Raw genomic sequence first — 24,173 nt, 5'->3', positions numbered from 1 at the left:
AACAGTTGTTTTATTCTGGTGTCTGGAAATGATGACTGAGGATGCTTTCATCTCCAGGGGAAAACCTGAATTTTACTAGTCTTTGCAACTCTGTAATTCCCTAGGAGGAAAGAAAGAAGAAAAAAAAAAAGAGAACTTTAAGAGAACTTTCTGTATTTGATTTTACCCCACTGCTACTTCATTTCTACAGAGAAGCGTCACATAACTTGAAGTGCTCAGTATTGAGATACATTATGAAACATACGGAGTGTGGGCCACTTAGTTGTATGTCCAGCCAAAAAAAGCAAGGAAGTAAACAAATTCCCAAAGCTTTCCATTCAGCATTCAGGCAGTGCCAGACTAACCGCTGGGCGCGCTCCTCAGGGAGAGCCGGCTCCGCCGCCCGGCCCCGCCGACAGGCGGCGCCGCACCCTCCCGACCAGCACTGCCCGCCAAGGTATGCTCAAACCCCTCCCCCTCCGCCTCGCACCCAATGGTACGGGACCTCCCGTTCGGGTGGTCCCGCCCCCATATCCCGAGACCCCAATGGGCCGCCAGGCGCGTTCCGACATTTTCCACAAGTTTTCCTTCCCGTGTCTCTCCCGCCTCCTTTCCCTCCGAGCCAATGGCAGCGGGCGCTCCTGCTAGCCAGCCAATGGCAGCGTGCTGCTAGGCTCTCCCTTGCCCTTCCGGAGGCCCTCCCTTAGCGGCGCTGGGTAGCAACGATGGACGCTGAGGTGCAACAGGTGGGCGCTGCTGCCGGGCGCCGTCCTGCTCCGGGCCTCTCCGCGGGCGTGGGGCTGCGCAGGGCTGGGGCCGGCGGGTGGGAGGGCGGCGAACAGCAGGAGGGGGCGGTGGAGCCCGGGGCAGGAGGGCGAGCGGCCAGACGGGGCCGGTCCGGGAAGGTCGGCGTGGTCTCCTGCCGTCCCGGAGGTGAAGCGTTTGCACGAGTGAACCGTGGCCGCCTCTCCCGCAGGCTCTGCTCAATTATTACTGCCAGGAAGGCTACTTCCACCACGTCCGGGCTGCGGCGGATGAGGCGCTGGGGCGGCTGGGCAGCGATCCGGTGTTCCTTTTCTACCGGGCCTACGGCGCCCTGAGGGCAGGTAATGCGAGACTGGGGAGCTGGTTGTTGTGTCCTGTCCCTCCGCCGCCCTCCCAAAACGCTGATCGTCCTTGCGTCACAAAATTCACGGAAAGAAAGCAATGTAATGGAGTCTGAATGTTTTCCATGTTGAGAAGATTACCAGTGTTTCATGATCTATCACTGTCCCACTCCCACCCCCCGCCAGTTTGAATGAAACTGATCTAGACCACATAGTACTGAAGTGAGAAGTAATGAGTATGTCTTTGGGTTTTTTGGTTGTGGTTTTTTTGTTTGGGTTTTTTTTTTAAATGGTTACATGGACGTGGGTCAAGTAAACGGGTTCTTTGGAGGGAATTTGAGCCCTGCCCAAATGCCCATTGCTTTGTATCACAAAGATAAATTTGCTTGTTCCAGCTAATATCTCGCCCCTTTAATGCAGTTGTATGTAACTTTGTTGTATCCATCTGCCTCAGAGGAGCTGACAGCTAATACCCATTGGGGGGATCTTTGTGTACATTAAACTGTTTTGAGAAGTTTATTTAGCTAAATCAAGGATGTCACAGAATACTAACCAGTAACCCAAAGTGGGGGAGGGCTGCGGCAGGGGGCTAGAAAGGATTCAAAAGATTTAGAGGTGGTGTATCTATTCCCAAACTCCCTGAATTTTTTTGTTTGTTTTACAATCATACGTTCCTGTTTTTCAAGATGTTGTCTCTTCTATTGATGTTCAAAAGATTCACACAAACAAGGCAAAAATCTTGGCTATATAAAGAAACAGGAGCAAAAAGAGCTGCACAATGCCCTGTATAAAACAAATAATAAAGATGATTTTCATCTTTATGGCAGTTGGCAGAACTAGCACATAACTCCTTTTAAGTTCTCTGCATTGAGATGCTTTTTTCTTTCTTGTGTCTGTTTGAAAAACTTGCACAAACAAGTGAAAATGGATGTGTGGACAATGAAGGAAGTTATGAAGGAAGTGTTATCAAAAACACAGAAAAGGGAAAAATTTAAGTCAGATTGAGGTTTTGATGCTGATATTCTGTGTCTTGAAAGATGTTATAGTCTATTCTGCACTTGTTTTCACTAGGTGACATCCAAGAGGGTATTCGACAGTTGGAGTCTATTAAAAACAAACAGGAGGTGTCACTTTGTACAATGATGGCTCTGATTTATGCCCATAAAAAGAGCCCTAACCCAGGTATGCTCATTAAGACAGTATTGCTTTGTGTTTTAAACAGCTGTGTGTTAAGATCTGAGGGTTGTAGACTAATTCTGCCTAATTTAAAAAGGTGTACTCCAGCTTTGAATTTGTCACAGTATCTAGTACTGAATTGAGTGACTTACTAAGATTGTAAGCAAAAATACCAAAACACAAAACTGTGAAGAGTAAGACTGAATGTTAAAATAAAACACAAAAAAAAAAACCCCAAAACTGACTTACCTACCACGATGAAAAATCTTTCTTGGAAAAAAAAGCTTCTTGTGATTGTTGTTCACTCTTGCCTGATATTGGCTCTTTTGAGCAGAACTGCAATTCAAGAAGTCATTAAAGCCATGCCATTTTTATCTTTCAAGTTACTCTGCCCTTACAAGTGACGAAAAGAATGTTGTGAACTTTGGTATTCCTTTCTCCAATCTAAAAACTGGGGTTATTTTGCTAAGAATTATATTCTCAAAAACACAGTTGGTTTATCAGGTAAACTGAGTTGTTATTAAGCTATTGCCCTGGTATATTCCTGACTCTGCAGATTTATAACTGTTACTGACAACTTTGTTAAGCAGTATGATGTGAAACAGCTCTGACTAATGACATAACTCTTATTTGAGTCCCTGAGGATTAATGCTGTACGGCAGCAAAATTATCATGCATTTCAAGACTCTCTGAGAAGGTCATGGCAGTAGGAGTCAGACGTTTGATTTTAATGGCTCCTAAAAAAGGAGTGAATGTGGGTAAAAGAAAATATTTGGCAGTAAGTCCCACGCACCAAATGAAATTTCTATATGGGATTTACCTGATGAGAGCAACTGACAATAACAATGAGGATGTAAGAAACTGAGCTTTAGTGTTGAGAGATGCATCACATATTTTCCTGGGGTTCTGGAGATAAATCATGTTGTGTTCAGCATTTTATGGCGGCTCTACTGTTAACTGCTTACTTATTTGGCAGACACTGGTATAAACGTGAACCTTATTGTCAAGTTTCCATTTATCTGGCAGGAGTCTTGGCTACAAACCTAAGGTTTAACAAATAGTGGGGTTCTTGCGCAAATGGCTGTGCTGATGGGACCCTCTTCTGTCTTTTACATCTGTACCTGATTAATATTTTTAATTGGGAGGGATTGCCTGTGTGTTTATCAATATATAATACAGAAAACAGTGTTTGCTTTGGAAGCCCTTGGCTGTATGTGCTGCTCTTTTGTAATATTTTGAAATGCTATCAACAAAGCTCTGAACAAAATCTTTTCAGATCGAGATGCTATTCTGGAGTTGGATGCAAAAATGAAGGAGCAACGTAAAACAGCAGGACAGCAGGCTCTGTACTTCGCTGGCTTATTTTTGTGGCATCTTGGTCGCGAGGACAAAGCCCGTGAATATGTTGATAGAATGATCAAAGTTTCTGGTGGTGGAAAAGAGGTAAATTTTTTTTTATGTAAGATAGTAATAGTAATAACCGTGTATACTGTGAAGCTAGACTTATTGTGCCGATGCTATTTGGAGGTTTCCTTTAATTAACTGTTTTGTGTTCTAATACTTTCTTTCTTAATGTCATGAATTCGACAGGGCCAAGTACAATTCCCAATTCTCATAATGTTTTTTTTTTGTCCACTAAGTATTTATTTTCACTTAATAAGTGAGAGGTCTGCATTGACCAATGGAAATAATATGTAGTTATGCCAATTTTGCTACTTGATACTGAGCGTCATAATTCCTACCAAAAAACTAAGCACGATAGCCTCACTAGAGGGAGACATCTGTTTTGAATCTGAAGATTCAGAAATACCCAGAGGATTGGCGATTTAAATTTTGGGGATTTAAATTTGCCTTGTTAAAGGCAAAATTTCCTAGGGTTTTACTGAGTGTAGTTTGTTTTAAAATCTGTGTAAGTGTTGTATGTAGCAATGTATTCTGCATTTATATACAGATACCAAAATTCACTAGAATCTTTAACCTTTAGCGAGTTTTGTAAAAACTTACTGTGGTGGTTTTTTTTTCCAAAGGAGGTATGCCCTGGTTCCAGCTGGGACAGAGTTAACTTTCTTCCCAGTAGCTTGGGGGGTGTGCTGTGTTTTGGGTTTGGTATGAGAGGAGCATTGATGGCCCATTGATGCTTTGGTTGTTGCTGGGTGGTGCTTGCACCGGGGACTTCTTGTTTCTCTTTTTGGCCTCCCATGCCCTGCCAAGTGCAGAGGAAGCTGTGGGAGAGAGGGGGAGCATAGCCAGGGTGGTTGACCCAGCTGGCCAATGGGGTATTCTATACCATGTGACATCATGCTCAGTATAAAAACCAGGGCGGGGGGAGGCTTGCCCCCCTTCGTGACACGCAGTCAACGGTCGGTAAGCAGTTGCATTGTGCATTGCCTGCTTTGTATATTCTGCTATTGTTGTTGTTATCATTGTTATTATTACTGTTCTACTTAGTTTTATTTCAATTATTAAACTGTTTTTATCTCAACCCGTGAGTTTTCCTACTTGTGCCCTCCTGATTCTCTCCCCCATCCCACTGGAGGGGGAGTGTGAGCGAGCGGCTGCGTGGGGTTTAGTTGCTGGCTGGGGTTAAACCATGACAAGGTATCACCTTGAATTTTAAGGAGAGGAAAAAAAAAAATTTTTTTTTTTTTGTAGTCAGACATCTTCAAGGCAGAGCTGTTAAAATTGAATGCATAATTGTTCTCTTATGACACTAGTATTAAACACAAATGTTGTTTCTGAATTGTTCCTCTGTGTGGTTCAGTACATTGCTCAATTTATGATGTACAGTTTTATGGTTTGCATGATATTACATGAGTTAGAAATCTGCAGCTATTCTAAACATTAATTTCTAAAATTACGTTATGAATTTAAGTAATGGCTTAGCTTTTGAACTATCACTGATTATTAATTAAAATTGGTAGTCATTTTTAATTACTGCTGATTTTTACTAATGAAGAAATAATTAAGGACATCACAAAGCATTAATAAGTTAATTTCTAAAAAGACTAAGGATATGCCATTTTGGTAAAATAGCAGTATTTGTGACTGCTTATTGAAACCGTAGTAGTTGGGTTTTGTTTGCTTATTTTTGTTTTTAAGAGCTACTATTTGGGAATGTTGCTTAGTAAGAAATATTTCCAGCAGAAGTATTTAATGGATTTGAAATAATTTTTTTTTTTTTGAGGGACACATACATAAAAACGTACATTAGCATTTAAATACATAGAAAACAAATAGTTTTCCTTTTTTATGAGTTCACTTATGCTTACCCCTTTTCCTAGTTTGACAATGCAAAGTTATGTGTACTTCAGATTTATTGGGAGGTGGTTATGGGTGCTTGAACTTAGTGAAATATTATTTGCTTAGTATATACAGTTTGTTTTGATAAGATACTTTGTGTACTCTTTATATAGGAGTAAAATACCTCCCATTTTTAAAAAATGCTTGAGTAGATGAATTTCAGCCTGTTTCTGTTGTATAATAAAATCATGATCCTGATTGTTAGCAATTACAAAATACAGCTTTTCTACTAACCTTTAAGTTTTAAATATGTGACTCACTTCTTTAATTTTATGTTACAAAAGAGCTAGTCATATTTCGTAGTTTAAATTTTTGTTTTGATGGCAATTATAATTTGGTTAAATAATCCAGCACTTCAAAATAGATTTGATTTACTTACATAAGCGTCTGGAATGCACAGAGAAATAGAATTTTTAAAAGGTCAAACGTGTCTTTTCATTGAAGGAATTATTACTTGTAATTAATGAATTTTAAGTACTGTTTGGTTTTTTTTTTTTTTTTAATAATTCTGTTGGGGATTTGGGAAATGTCAGATCTTTGCTCTTTACATATGGGTTTTTCTTTCTAATCAAATAGTAGAAGAAAAAAACAAGTTTCTCTCTCTTTTCAGCACCCCATAAGTTTCTCAATGTCTGATATAAACAAAGTCTGAAGAAAATATTCTGCAGAAATGTTTCCAGAAAATATTCTTACAGTCTTATGCGATCACTTCTGCGAGGTTTTGTTCTGCCTGCTTAGCATGTTAGACTAGTTCAGTGCCACTGTTTGGTTTGTTGGTTTTTTTTTTTTTTTTAATCCTGTAAATAAATATACTATTTGATTAATTTAATGCTGGAATGAATTACTAATATTTTAGGTTATGCTGTAGACTGGTTACAATTTAAATATGTATTTCAAATAGTTAAAAATAGATACCTTCATTTTAAGTCCTATTTTATTTTTAAGTTATTTCTACTTATTACTGTATCTAGTATACTTTTTTTACTACCTAGTTAGTGAAGAATTCCAATTCATATTTTGTTTACAGGGATTGATTTTGAAAGCATGGCTTGATCTCACCTGTGGGAAAGAAACTCACATTAAAAAAGCTGTGAAATACTTTGATGAAGCACTGCAGGAAGGCAATGATGTTTTTGCTCTGCTTGGTAAAGTAAGTTTACTTCATTATTTTAACACTTTCTAAATGTCATATTAGTCTTTTAAAGTGATTAGAGAGATGCTGAGAAGACTTGTCTATAAGTGAGCTTGTCCAAGGAATAGAAATATAGCTCATTCATACTCTTTTTGTTCAGAGGAAAAGACTAGGTTTTAGCAGACATGAAGTTTGACTTGATTTATGAAATTGTTTAAGGAATATAGAACAGTTATCACACAAATTGATTACTGGCAGAATAAAAATACACTGACACTTCTGTTTCCTGTGGTAAACAGCCCATTTAAAATATTTTATAGTTAATTTTAATGAGTAGCCAAGGTTGGTAAGACTTCTCACTTTCTTTGAAGATTAAGACAAAGGGGCATGCCTGGGTTGCAGTAATGGTACACTGTGTCTGTTACCATATATAAAATTATGCATTTCTGGTGCATTATTGTTATATTATTACATTTCTCTAGTATAAAACATTGCTGCAATGGGATATTGCTTCACTAAATAAAATTTTCACCCTTTTTTTTTTTTTTTTGGATGAGCTGGAGCTTGTAACTATTTATTCCCGCACATCTGTATTTCTTTTAAGTATGTTAAAATGACGCGCTTTTTTTTCTTTTTTTGTAATGTAAATGTAAAAGAAGAAAGGTATAGATTAAATACAGTTAGTCTAAATGTACATTGAGGTTATAATTTTACTGTGTACACAAGAAAACCTGGTTTTATTCATGTAGTTATATGTAACAAATGAGGTTTCAAATCACCTGAAAATGTGAAAGTATGTGTGATTTCTTCCTTTTTGCACGGGACACCTATCCACATCACAGAATTGCTGTGTGCCATGGCAAAAAAAGTAGTAGTTAAACACTGTAATGTGATCATCTATGAACATTGTTAACGCTCTTTTTTAATCATCATTAGTCCGTTTCAAGTGTTCGCTTTGATTATATTCGTTAAGGGAGTGGCATGAATTGTTTTCTTCACACATTTTTCTGTTTCAGAGTATACTACTTGCTTATATCACAGACATTGTTACTCATTAATAAATGTTTGTTTAATATTCTAAAGCTAAACGCAGAAAAAAATTGTTCAATGAAAATAAGACTAAAGTTCAGGAGAGCGTGCACAATGGTGTTTGGTTAGGCCTGTGTGCTTGGCTGTATGCGGACTGTTGAGTTCAATTACCAGTATATCTCAAATTTAGTTACTGCAATTAGATTTTGCACAGATGGCTATCTTGCTATGGCTTAAAAAATTAACTCTCAGAAACTATATGTTTGCACCATTTCTATCTCAAAAATATGAAATAAAATGGCATGCACACAGTCACCTGGAATATGTTAAGTAAATTTTAAGCATCAAAGCAAAATAGAGGATTTAAGCCCTAAATTGACTTCTACTCGAATTCATTTAAAACTGTTATACTTCTGAAGTAGTTTTGTATTTGGAGTACCCTGTAAATTGCTTTACAATTAAAAAATGGTTAATTCTGGCAACAACAACAGTGACCTACTGTCTGTGGGTTTTTAGATGATACGTACCTCAGGGCTTGGAAAAATGTTTAATCTGTGGGTTGTGTTCAATATCCTAAAATTGTGAGATGCTTTATGCAAAGTTATTTGAAACCTAATAAGACAGTTTTACTCTTCGACTACATCTCTCTGTCTTTTTCTTGCTTGTAGCTGACTAATAACTTGTAAATACTGCAATTACCATTGTTATAGAGTGCTTACCACACACCAGGTTTTACACGTCATCTTTTGCTATTTGAGTGTTGCAGTATCTCTAGTTGTGGTGGATGCTGAAATAAAACTATTACTTAAAGAAAGATCCCCCCGCCCCTTTCTCTCACTAGCTCGTTCTCCTGGTTTCTGTATGAAAGAACTTCTGAATCTTCTCACCTATATGAATGTACAGACTTTTGATGTGACTTCTCTTCCTTCCATTAGGCACAGTATTTTGAGGTCCGACAGAATTATTCAGGAGCTCTGGAAACTGTGAACCAGATAATTGCAAACTTTCCAAACTTCATTCCTGCTTTCATAAAGAAAATGAAGCTACAACTAGCCTTGCAGGACTGGGAGCAGGCAGTTGAAACGGCACATAGGTTGAGTATGAAGTAGCACACCACTAATTGTGTTCTTGCCATGTTTACACTGTAAGAACACTTTGAGACAAAAGTAGATAGGTTTCCATTAATTTTTAATGAATTTGAATTAGTTAAATCAGTTTTTTAAAAAAAATAAATTTAAACTAAATTGAGTTTTATTAGAACCCAGCCTTGCAATTCTGTGAGGATACTACATCAGTACGTGAATCCATTTTGGATGGAAGAGGACCTTTTTTTAAGATAGGCATGAAGTAACAAAGCTATGCTTTCAATTGAGAGCTATGACTTAAAGTGACTGTGCAATACAAGTTATTTTATTCCTCTTTTAGGATAAAACAGATAATTGAGCAAAGGTTTTATTTCAGTTTCCTTACATTTGCCTTTTGTTTGGCTTTAGACTATTGCAGAAAGATGCCTTCAATTTGGAAGCCATAAGAATGGAGGCCCTGCATTATCTGTGCAGGGAAGGAAATATATCTGAGGTGAGTCTTTTTATTAGCAGATTGTTGAGCATAACACAGCCTTTGTAGGGACTAGATCTTCTTTATGTCTTCTCCTCGTATACTTTGTCTGGTCCTGTGCTACACTACTTATCTGCAAGAAGAGATATATTCACCTATTCTGACTCAAATGGCTGCTCTAGCTTATTGTTGGGGTATTTTCTGGATGCTAAGGGAAACGTATTTTTTTACCTCCATCTTTCCAGAGAACAGGAATCAAGCCAAACAGAAGTCTCCTCTGGAAAGTTAATTGAATCATGTTGATTTGAATCATCAAAGCAATCTTTTATTGTTTAAATGCTCTTTTGATAAATTCATAAGTTATTGTAAGTGTTCCATTAATTTTAAGTATTTTATTAATTGAAATAAGGGAAATAATGAGGTCTTGTAGTGATCAATTTTTGGAAGGGCGTCATAGTCACTTAACAACAGTCTGCGATGTTAGATTGTATAACCTGTGCTTTGTTCACCCTTTTTTGACAATTACTGAGGGTTTTTTAGCTCTAAGAATTCGCTTTAACTTTTCCTTCTACTCCCAAGATCCTTTTTTGCACAGGGATATATGCGTGTATTTTGTACATAGGATGCTTGTGCCATTTTTCAGGAAACTTAAAAATATATTATCTAAAATGTCACAAAAAATCATTAAATATTTTTAAATATCTTTTTCTCATTATGCAAAAATGCTGGTATAATTTAAGTGGAGAGTTAGCAAAAAAGTAAAGTGTTTTCAGTGTTTTGCAGCTTTTTTCAAGTTCTAGAGGAAAAGGTATTTCAGGTTGTCTAACACTCTTTTAGTTATTGCAAAGAACTCTTTAGTCATAAGTGTATTTATAATCGAATTTAAGTCTTACTTATGCACAATCATAGGAAATATGGAGAAACAGTAACAATTGCAGACTCTAATTCAATAAAGCTGTCCAGGAATGAAACTTGCTGGACATGGTAGGGTGTAAACAAAAGATTCTGGGGTAAAATGTCACATGTGACTAAGACCCATGTCTAGGAAAAAATTAAGAAACCTGATGATATTTAAACATGATTCAGGTGTCTACATCTAAAATCATATTTAAAAACCCCATGTATCTTGTTATTGTAACCCCAGAAATCTCTGAAGTATCTTAGGTGGATTGAGAAACTGTGGTGTTAAAAGTCTGAGCCTCTGGAAGTGCTTTGGTTTTGAGCATGTGTGTCTGTATCACACTGAAGCCTGAACAAGATTCACAGATTGGATTCCTCAGACTATCTTGCTTTGTGGGACTCTTCCATTATATCAGATTCAGCTCAAGTCTTTTACTTTTTTTAGAGCATGTATAGAGGACACATGATCATGATGATTGTCACTTTACTATTCCAAAGTATTTTTCTAGGAATTCCAAAATAAATCTCCTAGCCCTGAAAACTTCTGAGTTTAAATTTCAAGATACTATTGCATAGTAAAATACATGACTAGTTTTTAGTGAAAACTATTCAATTGTCCTAATCTGTTAATTCTTTCTATTACTTATTATGTTACTCCTTTTTCTCCAAGGCTTCAGCAAGGCTGGGAGACCTAATTAAAGCACTGGACAGGTTAGAACCACGTAATTCACAGCTCTTCTGTAAAATGGCTTTAGCTTTCAGTAGAACAGTGAGTATGCTTTTTTCCTTAAGCAGCATACAACTATCTATATATGCCGGGTTTTGTTTTATTTTCTGGTAGACAGATGTTAAATGTCCATTAAAAAGTAGAAGATTGCAGACAATTGAAATAGATTCTCTTGTGTAGCCTTTGGTAACTACATTTTTAAAGTTTTACATTAAGTATGAATTACAATACAAGCCATCTTATTCCTAAAATGTTTTTACTGCTTGCTTTTACATAAGAGAATAGGTTTCCAATGAAAATACACTCAAATGTCCACCAACCATATTCTTAATATAGGAAAGTGACAAGGTTAATCACATAGCCTTGAAACTGAAGGTTTCTTTAGTCTTTGTATTTATCAAAATAGTTTTAAGGAAGCATTCAAAGCAACTATCAACTATTCCTTATTGTATGGTATTGTATATTTGTTTGAATCCAGCACACTTTAATGTCACAATTTTTATGGAATTACTACAGATTATATTAGTCTTATATGAGATGTTGTTGTCTCAACTGCTACAGCAATATTCAGTGTGGTGTTCTAAGGAGTCTGAAAAATAAAAAAACTTAAGGTTTAAAGATTATTCTTACCATTAGTGTGGCCGGAACCAACTCATCCTTCAGCATACACAAACCTTAGTTGAAAGAGCATCTGATTTGGCATCCAACAATGCAGAATTTGCTACTGAACTTGGCTACCAAATGGTTTTACAAGGGAAAGTGAAAGAAGCTTTAAAATGGTACAAGACTGCTATGACACTTGATGAAACAAGTGTTTCTGCACTAACTGGTAAGGTCTTACACTTTCTTTTGGTTTTCAATGGTCTTGAGACACAGATGATACTTTTTTGATCAAGTTTTCCTGCTACTAGGAAAATGTAGAACTATTAGAACAGGCACATTGGGCAGTACTTCCTGATTCATGTTATGCTGTCTTCCTTATAGTAACAGTTTCTCCTCACTGGGTATGTCTTTGGGTCTCCCTTTTGAAAAGTGAAACTTTTCTCTTTTAAATTAGAACTCTCAAAGTAATGGTAAGGACAGAGATTTAGCTGTATATGTATATATATATATTTTTATTTATTTCTGTAGTGCTTAAGAACTAGAGAACTCAGGCATTACAAAAATAAAAAAATTCAAGGGCAGTTGATAGAACAAGCTGTTCATGGCTACATACGTGTCTAAACTAGATTGAAAAACATAATCAAGTCAAAACATCTGACACATTTGGTGTACATTTTGGTTCTTTGAAAAAAAAATTACTTTTGATAAAGTCCAATTGCTGTCAAGAAAATGGAGAGTAAATATAGCATACTTGCTTCACAGATTTTCTCCTGCATTTTTTTCTCTTTGACTATGCCATTGCCTTCTATTCTGAAACTTCAAACAGTACGAAAAATTTAGAGGGTAGGAGTGGTTTGTTTGTGTGGTGGGGGGCTGTGTGGGTTTTTTTTAATTTCATTTTGCTTCTTGTACTTGTTCTGAATTTAGAAGCCAAACTTTATGGTGCTTCTACTTAGTCTAGAACCAGTGGAAGTTTTACTGTGTTAAACTTTGTAATATAAGGGATGAGATCTTTCCATGAAACTGCTTTATAGCATTGCATATATTAACGTATCAATCGTGTATCATCTATCCTAGGTATTTGTAAGTACATAAAATCTGCATTACTGTAAGTCTTGATCTATTCTTTCTTCTCATATCACTACTTTATGAAGAGGTTGAGGGGAGAAAAAGTTAATTCTGGAAAACAAAGCATGTGCTTGACTAGGAAGATGAATCTGCAATAAAGTGTTTAAATGTTACAGGAATTATCCGTTGTCAGCTAATACAAGGGCAATTAGAAGATGCGGAACAGCAGTTGGAGTTTCTTAATGAAATTCAACAGTCCATTGGGAAATCTGGGGTAGGAGACATCTTCCTTCATTAAAATACTTTGATTACATCTGAATTGTGGTCTACTAGCTACTTCATGTTCTATATTTCAGTCACTTGAGCAGAGCATTCTTAATGGAGTACCATTAAATCTAAATTTCAGCTTTTCTTCCTATCAATCTAATTTAATGTGTTACTTAACGTCGCAACACAAGGCTGTTTGCTTGCAGAGCAAAAACATCATTGCCTTCCTGCAGTGCTTTATCTCTGAAAAGAAGTTTAAAACGTCAGGAAGGGATATTAATTATTTTCAGGATTTTGTGCTCAGAGAAATTTAGAGCTTCTTGCACAAATTAAAGAAATGCATTGATATAATAATCATCAGTGTCATTTACAGTGAACATACTAAATGTCTTACAGTATCCCTAAATATAAAGAAGATATGGCTAACATTTAATAATTATGTAGTATTGTATGAGTGACAGATTAACATATCTGGAATATGGAGAATGTTTTATTCCTTTTTTTTCTGTAGGAATTATCTTTCTTGCGTGCAGTCCTAGCTATGAAAAAACATAAGAGACAAGAAGTTATTGCCTTATTGAATGATGTTCTGGATACTCATTTTTCATCTTTGCATGGTTTTCCTCTTGGTGTGGAATACTTTGAAAAACTAAACCCTGATTTCTTGCTAGAAATCATTAGGGAATATCTTAATTTTTGCCCAGCACAGGTAAGCAGCTGTAGATCACATCTGTCTGAAAATGGAAATTATTCTTGGATTTCATTTTGAGATCAGTTAAATATGAAGCAAAAATTTAGAAAATTTTCCCTCTTAAAAAGTGAATTTATTTGAAATAAGTGTGTTTTAAGATATTATATTACTATTTAATCAAAATAACTATGAAAGTACACCTTTTGTGAAGTGAGCAAGTTGGAATAATGACACCTGAGGAAACTTCGAATATTTGTTTAATGCACAGTGTGTGTGTGTATTTATACTTTTTTAGCATCTCTCTTGATCAGGAGACTGTAACAATACAGTGAATAGAGCTATCTCAATATGAAACTGGGATGTTCACACTGATAATCCTATTCTTGAAATATTTTTGTCAGCTCAGGATATCTTTTCAATATACATATGTTCTTTCTTCGTTTCAGTTTCTTTTGTGTGTTGGTAAAAATCAGTGGAATTTTTATATTATTATATCATAATTAAATAATTTTTATATTATTATTACTATTCCAAAGAAAAATCTCAATTACTTAGATGGCTAATTTTCTGTGACTGAATTTGCTTGTGCTAGTTTTGGCAACAAAAGCATGTAGAACTTAATAAATTGAATGGGAACCTGACATCTCTAAAGCAGAAGAAACACATTTAAAGTTTCTTTAAATAGTGTCTTTGTTAAATAGATTATTCTTTGGAAATAGCTGGGAGCAGACTCTTGTTATTCTGTTGTTAGCAGATTTCTAGTCTAATTATAGAAACTTCCCATAAATATTTGTTTATCTACGGTTTTAAAATCCAGCAGGCAAACAAGTAGTTTTCCATTGTTATGATCTGTCCCACCGTCTATAATGAAATGGTAATGTTCAAAAGTCTAAAACATCAGTACCAATGACAATTTCATGTCACACATGGAGATAAATAAGAAGTGTCATTCTGTGAGATAGTGTCTTGTCTGAAGATTTTCCTGGAGTACTATTCCAGAAGTACTTAATGGCAATGATGGTTTTTAATTTGGAATGAAAACTGTTTTTCCTGAACTATTGTCCATAGAAAGATTTCTAAAAGAAAAGATAGTGAAGTTTCGTTATCTCTTTATCGCACAAAGGAGTTTGTGGTATTAGGAAGTGAGGAGTTTAGCCAGGTGGTGGAAGCTTCCAGTTTGATAGTGGAGGATTGCTGCTTCCCCAGGGCATGAGTCCTGTGGAAACGTTAGTTGTGAACAGAAAGATCTTTAAGTGCCTTTTCCTTTTATATATATAACAGTTAGCAACTCGCTAGAGTAATAGAGGGAAATGAACAACGTTTCTGATAATGAATAACGAAAGTGTGGTACATTGTACTAGCAGTTTACATGAAAGTAGCTATTTCTCAGCTGTTATTTTCAGTTTGTTGCTAGCAGTGTGGACATGTTCTGTGATGTGGAATGAGCGTAGGAGGGACAGGACCAGAACTTTTTCTTCTCATCCTTCTGGTCGTTCATTACAACTTCAGCTCTCTTGAAATTTAGTTCATGTTACCGTTGTGTTGGATGAGTTGGCATGGTAATTCAGAGTATGTCGCCAAATGTTTATGGACTGACTCGTCAGCTTATGTCAGGTCTGAAGCATTTTATCATCCTTGAAGTCCATGAGGCAGTCTTATGTTTCTGCTGATATCAAGAAGTTGCCCCCTTGAATTTAAAACATATTTTTATATTTCTTCACAATGACAGCTTTTGGCTTTTTGGGCTGAAGAAAATAACAATGCTTTGCTATTGCTCATTTGAGTTTAAAGTGAAGCTCAGACTTAGAATGAAATCTAAGTTGAAAACCTGTCAACTGAAGTGTGGTTTTCTGTTTGTTTTGTGGTTTGTTTTTTTTCTGTTGTTGTGTTGTTTTTTTTTTTTCCTACTCCTAGCCTGCAAGTCCTGGGCAGTCTCCTTCACCACTTCTCAAGCACTGTGCTTCTGTTCTTGAAACTGTGGTAAAAACTGTGCCTGGTCTTCAACAAGCTGTCTTTTTAATTGCAAAAGTGAAATACTTATCAGGTAATAGTTATACAAATGGTTAGCTATCTACCTCTTTAGTTACTTTAATATAAAAAATTAATTTCACACTTTTAAATCATGATGAGTATTTTTCTTTCACTGCGGAACACAGCATTACAGTTATGTGAAGAACATTTGCACTGCCTTTTTTTGTGATTTGTATGAGTGTATCTTAATTGTACAGACACATAAATAGAGTTTTTTTTTTTAATTTATTGCTTCCAAAAAAGATCACTTATTGAACGATTTGCAGATGGAACAATGGGAAAATGTCTTGCCTTTGACCTGGTTTTGATTTTATTTCATAGCCACATAATATTTTGTATATGAGTTTATTCGCTAAATATTTTTTAAAAAAACCCAAATTATAAAATTGGCAAATAATTAATAAATGCTCTGTATTTTATATGAACTACTCTTTCACTTTCCCTTTTTTAACTTCCTAGGGGATATTGAAGCAGCCCATAGTAATCTACATTACTGTCTTGAGAGGAATCCTTCTTACGCAGATGCACACTTACTAATGGCCCAGGTGTATTTGGCTCAAAACAATACTAAACTATGTTCTCAATCCTTGGAACTTTGTCTGAGCTACAATTTTGAGGTGAGTTGGACAAAAGAATGAAACAATTTTATTCAGTCAATCATCTGAAGTTGTATGTTTTTGTATATAATAATTTTTAAACGGAACTTTTTATGTCTCTTCCACTACAAGTTTAATATCTAAATGTTTATATGAACATGGTATCTGAATATTTATCAAAGAAATGACCATAAGGATAAAACTAATACTTTATTACAACATGTTGAAATTGTTTTGAAATACAAGAGAAAGAAGTGGTAGCTTTTTCTCAAATCCTCACATAAATATCAAAAACATGTTACATAAACAGAATTTGTAATTCCAGACTAACCTAGCAACAGTCTTTAAAAGCCAGCGTAGAAGGACTTGAAGAGCGATCCAATGTTGTTTCTTTTTGCGCAGGCGTACAATTGCTAATGAAGATATGCACAGATGCATGAGGGGATCACAAGGGGTCTGTAGTTACCTCTCAACAATTCATGCTGCTTTAAGTGCTCTAAGTGCTAAGAGAGTAGCCGTATGCTATGCTCTCTTCCATTAATGTCACATCTTTGTCCATCTTTTCTGTCCCTTCAGGAGCAAATTTGATAAATTAAGCACTGTATTAGGAAACTTCCACTGTTTTGCAGTGGTCCTCACCAGTTTTATTTCTTGGGGCTAATACGTTGCAATATGAGATTTTTGATTTGTTGACATCAGTGGAACTTTATGTATGATTAACACTGAGTTGGGAACACTCTACACAGCACTCATTAGGTCTGAGTTGTGCTATGTCTCTTGACAGAGCTTAGCTGAAAATTGACGAACTACCATTTCCTTGCAAGCATGCTCCCATCTTGGTTCCTTCCTCCAAGTGACACAAGCAAGCTGAAGATTAACTACGTAGTTAGGAGACACTGAGATGCCTGCAGCTTTGTACACAGTTACATTTCCCTTACCGACATTTCCTTTTCATGTGAAGTATGGTTTAAGAAGGTGGAGAAATGGCAGGCAGGACTTGTGCCGAATAATGATTGTATACTTCTTTTAATTAATACCCTAATGAAGGTGCATACAGCAGTGTGGGAGACGCTTAAAATCCCTTAAAGTTCAGTCTAGTTTCAAATAATGCTGTAATGAATGTTTTTCTATCCCAAAGTCTTATCTCATATAACAGTTTTTCTTTTTTTAATTAAAAAGTTACTTAATTACTAGTTTGCATACTCTTTGAAAATTCTAATATTTTCATAAGTAAATGACTGAAATTTAAATTGGATATATTTGGAGGAAAGAAGGAACAGAGGTCAATATTTAAAAAAAAAAATTAAAAATCTTCTTTCAAGGGATTTGAATACTATACATAAAGTAAAATTTGGGAACTCCTTATCTCATTATATTTTTTTAGGTGAGAGAACATCCTGTTTATCACTTGGTTAAGGCCCAAACCCAGAAGAAGATGGGAGAATTATCAGAAGCTATTAAGACCTTACAGATGGCAAAGAATTTGCCTGGAATGAGAAAACCTACAGCTTCCTCAAAAACTAAAGGAAAAAGAATTGAAATTGATGCAAGTGATCGTGTGTCTGTCTTCCTAGAGTTAGTAGAAGCTCATTGTTTGAATGGAGAACCGGTAAGATGGCAAACTTGAAAACAATTTCCTCTTCCCATTGACAGAAGTGTCTATCCTCATTAGTTCAGAATAGAAAACCATCACTACTTTTACCGCGGGGATTTGCTTGATAAAATTTCCAAGATGTTAATATCTGACTTGAAAGCTCATACCTTAAATTGTACAGAGAAAAAAAACTACTTGCAGGTGCTCAATTTTGAGTCTACAAAACCCCTTTTAATTTTGAGGAAGAGAGATTGTTGATGTTCATTTGTTGGCATGTAGATTCTTGTTTTGCTGTCAGAATACTATTAGAAATATTTTTGGATCGTGTCCTTATCTTTGCGTAGCAGCATCCTTACTATCAGCTGTGTCTTAATAAACAGTAGGGCACTACATATGTGTAAGAATACAAGAGAAGCCATACAATTGTGTAGTTGGAAGTGACCTCTGGAGGTCATCCTGCTGAAAGTAGGACCTGTTAGATCATGGTGCTAAAGGCATTGTCCAGTTGAATTTTGAGCATCTCCTTGTATATATGCAACGCAAATGTTGTTTTCTCTACTAAAACTTTTTCAGGTAGTTCATATCACATAAATTTTATTCACAAAATTAAGAGGAAAAAAAAACAACAAACATTTTTAATGTTTTAGCAAACATGGATACTATGGTTTGGGGTTTTTTGTGGTTTTTTGGTTGGTTTGTGTAATGCCCCCAGACATTCATTTGCTTATGATGTCTTTATTTTTGACTGTTCAACAACAGGAAATAGATTAATTCTATTGGGTTTATTATTTGCAGCATGAAGCTGCTATAATACTGCAAGACGCCATTAATGAATTTTCTGGAACCCCTGAGGAGCTAAGAGTTGTGATTGCAAACGCAGATCTGGCAATTGCTCAAGGAGATGTTGAACAAGCCTTGACTATGCTCCGAAATACTACACCCGAACAGCCTTACTTTGTACAGGCTAAAGAAAAAATGGCAGATATTTATCTTCAGTACAGAAAAGATAAGAAGTTATATGCTGGCTGCTATAGGTAAAAGTTTGTGGTGTGTGTATATATTTTCCTAGATGTTTAATGTAGCACGGTGAGCTCATTTTTTCCTTTTCTACTACAATAAGTCAGAAATACTTAGTGACATAATGAATTCATTTGAGTAAGTGTTGTAACATCTAAAACAGTAATTGGAAGTCCTGTTTTGGAAAGATATCTCAGATTTTTTTGTTTTATTTTCAGAAATAAAGAAAAACTAAAATCTTCAGAGGATGAAATTGTTGTGCCCTATTTGTTGTTGTTTAGATACCAGTATTGACATGTTAAATATTGAGCAAGGTTCTGTCTTCTGTTTCCAGAGACCTAGTAGAAAAACTGCCAAGTGTTCATACTTTTCTTCTTCTTGGTGATGCATACATGAATATTCAAGAGGTAAGTGCTAGCTAGAGATGAATAGAATGATTGAGTCATTTGTTGACTTTGGCAAGTTGAGACAATGTAATATGCTGACTCTTATTGATTGGTAGTTGGCAAACAGAAACTGCTTTAGGATGTAAAAAAACATAATTACTGGCTACAAATGTAACTGTTCTAAGTTCAAAGAAAAAGTTGTTGAAAATGCATTTCTTCTAATAACTGGCCAAGTGAAAGTCAAGGAGAGAATTTTCTCTAGAACAACACTGACCCATAAGACTAACAAAAATCTAAAGTGAGCGCTAAATTAAATTCAGAAAGATGTTGGAGATGTTTAGAAGAGTTCTGAGGCTTAGAATAATTCTAGGTAACTTAGTACTCATATTGAAAATTTTATTTAAAAAATTTAAACTATTGAATTCCTATACATTTTTTTACATCCTTTGCTTTCTTGATGATCTGGAAATGTTATTCAGTATTTGTAGAAGACACTGTAGTCAAGTGGACATAGGAATTTGAAGGATACACATTTAAATTCATATTTTGAAAGAATAGATTGGGTTAGGACATGCAACTAATAGTTTAGATTACTAGTTTGGGGATTTGTAGGTGATTAATGATTGTTTACTTATTAATGTTTGTGTGTAGTTTTCTCCTTAATGAAGAATTATAAAGCAAAAGGGAATTTGTTTAGATTGCTATAACTTGGCTAGAGGAGAGAAATGGACGATTGTCCAACACAGTAATAAGTTTACATAAGTTTGTTAACTAGTGAAAATAGTAGTAGAGAAATTTTGGTGGAAAAGACTCGGGTTAATTCAAACTCATTTGTTTGCCAAGTTCTCTCCACATTCTGTTTTAGCATGGGAATGTAAATTTACATGGGCTTTACACTTCCTGCAATTTCATAGTGACCATTCTTCTCTCAGAAGTATTGTAACTTATGAACCAGTATTAATTCCTGGAAGTGTTACCAGATTTTTTTCTTCATACACTTTTTATCTTAATCCCTCACTTCTGTGTTTCTGTCTTTTTACTGATGAAGCCTGATGAAGCCATAGAAGTCTACGAGCAGGCCTTGAAAAAAAATCCAAAAGATCCAGCTTTAGCAAGCAAAATTGGAAAAGCCCTAATCAAAACGCATAACTATTCAAAGGTATTCTATAAGTACTGTATTAGGCTAATTAAGTAGTGTGTCCATTATTGTCAACGTGTGGGCTTTGCCTGATTTTGTTTTCAGGTTGGGTAGAAGAAGCATTTCACTTTAAAGCGCAAAATAGACTTTTTATCTGAAAGTAAGTTTGTAGATCCTCTTCAAAATATCTGGTTGGTCAGCTCCTTGGCGCTTGCACAAGGACAGGGAAGGGAAGAAAGTATTTTGGGACAGCCTAGGAAGGAAGCAGGCGGGGCTGTAGTGCTGGGGAAATGGTGTGATTGTACCCTTAGTGCTTACATGCAGGAATCTTGAACTTGGGTCTCTTATGTTTTGTTTACATCTCATAGAGCCTTTTAATACAATGTTCTTAAATAGTCTCCATGTTGCCAAAAAGACTTAACTCTTTTGTGTTTACAGTATTCTTCTGCATATGTGCTGTGAAAGAAGCTGAGAGTTTCTCATTTCTTTTTTAGAGGAAGTCAACATCTTCCCAAGCTGGCATGTACATTCTGTACAAGTGGCTTTGACATGGATTGATAGACAAGTTTAGATTGCAGAGGAATCAGTACCAACTTCCTAACTTTGAGTATCTGCTCTTTTTTCTAGTCACTTGTATTGAAACAACAAACAGTAAATGGGTGCAGAAAGTGCCTGGGAGACCAAGTAGGAGAAATGACTCTATGCTTTGTTTCAGCAGCACCTCCTCCATAAATGCTTAGCACAATCTTCCTCTGTACTTGTGGAAGTTATTTCAAATAATGGTCTCTCTATCTCTCTTGGACCTGGAAGAAGTTAGGAGGAGGGCCACAAAGACGATCAGGGGCTGGGGCACCTCCTCTATGAGGACAGACTGAGAGAGTTGAGGTTGTTTAGCCTAGAGACGAGAAGGCTCCGGGGAGACCTTATAGCAGCCTTCCAGTATTTAAAGGGGGCCTACAGGAAAGATGGGGAGAAATTCTTTGTCAGGGAGTGTAGTGATAAGATGAGGGGTAATGGTTTTAAACTGAAAGAGGGTAAATTTAAATTAGATATTAGGAAGATATTCTTTACTGTGAGGGTGGTGAGGCACTGGAACAGGTTGCCCAGAGAAGTTGTGGATGTCCCCTCCCTGGAAGTGTTCAAGGCTAGGTTGGATGGGGCTTTGAGCAACCTGATCTAGTGGAAGGTGTTCCTGCCCATGGCAGGGGGGTTGGAACTAGATGGTCTTTAAGGTCCCTTCCAACCCAAACCATTCTATGATTCTATGAAATCTATTTTCTGCCTTGGATTCAGGACAGGACTATTAGCTCCCATCATCACTTTTTGTCAGGCTTAATATTGATTGAAGGTGCCAGTCTGAATTTCTGTATTACTAGCTTAGATAAGTGATACTGCACAGACTCTTTCAAGCAATGTACTAATATGCCATCATCTTACCTATTTAAAGTTGCGTGTTTATTATCATTGTGCCAGGAGGTTGCCTAAGGAGGAACATGGTGTTAGCTCTGTGGAGTAAACCCAAAGGTTCTCCATCTTCTGGGAATGTGTGTTTAATAGAATTTTTTTTTTTTCCAGGAAGACAATTAATGACCAAACAAGTTACCAAGCAGTGACTGGGGAGTTCTGTTGCATAGAAATCCCACTACAGATTTCTTTCTTATCACATTGAATGTGAAATATTCAGTGTGTTGTTCCAGGGAATATACAGTTTTTATATTTGTGACGTATGAGCTGGTTCTTGCATACGTGCAATGTGATTAGTCAAATGCACTTTCACTGTTTTCAGGTTGGATAGAAGGAAGCCTTTCACTTTAAAGCACTATAAACAGTCTTTTTATGCTGAAAGTAAGTTTGTAGATCCCCTACAAAATATCTGGCCAAAGGCAGTTACATGTTGGTGAATACAAATCTGGTGAATTGTAGTTCTGGTGACTTGCAGTTTGTGGTTTTGGGCCTGCACTCAAAACCGTGTTTGATTACTTCTCCATTGACCCAGCCTTGTCACACCTCCTAGCCTTAACATTGGCGAGGAGAGTAGTAATAGAGGCTTTAACTTCTTATTGTAGGAAAAACAGAAGAAAATGTTTGGGGAGAACTTGCAGGAGCAAATGGTTTTATTTGGGCAACCTCAAACTACTGGAGGGTGTGTCCAAATTGTGTTTTGTGTTTGCAGTGTTAGAATTTTCATTTCCTTCTGTTTAGGTTAGTATTACAAGCAGCTCAGTATATGATTCCTATCTTGCTCCATGATAATTCAGACCTTTTTTGTGGGAGTGTAATAATCTAATGTGAGGGTTCCTAGAGTTGCTATAGAAAAATTTGTAATCTATATGGTGATGGGTGTTTTATGGACTTTAATTTCTAATTTTGAGGCTTCAGCTATATTAGCTTTACGATGCTTAAGCCTAAATAGGTAACCTGCCTGATATGCGCATTGTTATGCGTGTTTAAACATGTTCTATTTTAAAACAATGAGAGTTAATAAAATATTTCAAATTCATTTTGGAAATCTAACTTTTCAACAAAATTCGAGTTCTCATTTTTCCCTTTACTTAGAGAAGTATTTCAAGACTATTTAAGTTGTTATTTTGAAGTGGTTGTTTGGTTTTTTTATTTTTAAACTTACGGAATAATAGTTTATTGATCCAGAACATTGCTTGTTTTCTTGAGCAAATATTTGACTTCTTTAATTGATATGAATGTCAGTTTTTACGTTTAAAAATGCAAAGAGAGAAGACTCCTTTCTGTTAGATTATTTGTAGTTGGTATTTTTAAACTTCTCATTACTTCCTTTATCTTCGTGTTTTGCAGGTAGACTTTGAGAAAATATTTGTCCTTTGTATACAGTAAAACAGAACTTTATAACTCCAGTCTGACTGGAATTATACAAATTCAGCAGCTAATGAAAATGTAGTTTAATTGGCAGTGATCCTTTCAAAGGTAGAACATTATAGTGTTATTAGGCTATGTAAATGCATGTTTATCAAAATGTGAGCTCTAGTTATTCTATTTATCTTTAATTTGGCATTATGTTTTTGGAAGCCTGAACTTGCAACTAAATAGCATCTTTTTAATACAATATTTATTAGAAATTACTTGGTTACAAGAGAAGTGAAGAAAGTAGAGAAAACTCTAAGCAGCATGTCATTAAATACCTAAGTAGCAAGGTTGTTGTCTTTAAGATTTGTCTTTAAATAATACTCAGATTTTTGTTTCATCTTTTTAGGCAATCAGTTACTATGAGGCTGCCTTGAGAAGCGGTCAGCAGAATTTCCTTTGCTATGATTTGGCTGAGCTTTTAATGAAACTGAAGCAGTATGAAAAGGCAGAAAAAGTACTTCAGCAAGCTTTAGATCATGAGTCTGGTAGGAGTGTTATTAATTTACAACAAAACATAGTATTTCTACTGTTGTTTGTGTTTTCTGCATGATTCTAAGGAATAAACAAGTTCCATATAAACTTTTTTTTTTAAATGTAGAACATGGGAAACTATTAAGTATGAAAGGAGAAATGCACTCTAAAACAAACTTCACTGACATTTAAAGGTGCTTTGGTCAGGACTTTTAAACTTGGAACATCTGTGATAGGTGAAGTAAGTAAATACAATAGCAGAGCTCCACATATGCAAGGTTCTTTCTCTTCTGTGCTAACAAATGTTCTGATTCTGAATTGATCAAGTATAGATGAGTCGTTCCTGCTGTTAGGGCATGGTTGTTTAGGTGGTAAATGCTACCCAGTGTCCTTCAGAGCAAAGAAATTAAACTGGTTGAAGATGTCTCTTAGGACCCTCTTTTACATGTTAGGATTATGCACTTAAAAAGCTAAAACTTTTGGATCTTTTGCTTGTTTTTGTTAAAAGGCAATTAAGAAGTTTTA

General features: G+C 35.9%; 1 protein-coding gene across 1 annotated transcript in view; it reads left to right on the top strand.

The window, feature by feature from the left end:
* Window positions 1–679: 679 nt before the first annotated feature.
* Window positions 680–24,173, top strand: part of TTC21B (tetratricopeptide repeat domain 21B) — a 44,493-nt gene continuing 20,999 nt past the window's right edge. Inside the window, exons 1-18 of the mRNA XM_075153108.1 lie at window positions 680–725; window positions 956–1,085; window positions 2,157–2,267; window positions 3,538–3,704; window positions 6,589–6,711; window positions 8,658–8,815; window positions 9,216–9,300; window positions 10,850–10,948; window positions 11,543–11,735; window positions 12,754–12,851; window positions 13,356–13,553; window positions 15,450–15,579; window positions 16,026–16,183; window positions 17,547–17,771; window positions 18,552–18,790; window positions 19,108–19,180; window positions 20,208–20,318; window positions 23,524–23,662. Of these exons, the coding sequence (XP_075009209.1) occupies window positions 705–725; window positions 956–1,085; window positions 2,157–2,267; window positions 3,538–3,704; window positions 6,589–6,711; window positions 8,658–8,815; window positions 9,216–9,300; window positions 10,850–10,948; window positions 11,543–11,735; window positions 12,754–12,851; window positions 13,356–13,553; window positions 15,450–15,579; window positions 16,026–16,183; window positions 17,547–17,771; window positions 18,552–18,790; window positions 19,108–19,180; window positions 20,208–20,318; window positions 23,524–23,662 (2,458 nt within the window). The 5' untranslated portion in view covers window positions 680–704. The remainder of the gene's footprint in view (window positions 726–955; window positions 1,086–2,156; window positions 2,268–3,537; window positions 3,705–6,588; window positions 6,712–8,657; window positions 8,816–9,215; window positions 9,301–10,849; window positions 10,949–11,542; window positions 11,736–12,753; window positions 12,852–13,355; window positions 13,554–15,449; window positions 15,580–16,025; window positions 16,184–17,546; window positions 17,772–18,551; window positions 18,791–19,107; window positions 19,181–20,207; window positions 20,319–23,523; window positions 23,663–24,173) is intronic.

The sequence above is a fragment of the Calonectris borealis genome, chromosome 6 (genome assembly GCF_964195595.1).
Source record: "Calonectris borealis chromosome 6, bCalBor7.hap1.2, whole genome shotgun sequence".
Classification (NCBI taxonomy): Eukaryota; Metazoa; Chordata; class Aves; order Procellariiformes; family Procellariidae; genus Calonectris; species Calonectris borealis.
This window is presented reverse-complemented; position numbering and strand designations above follow the sequence as displayed.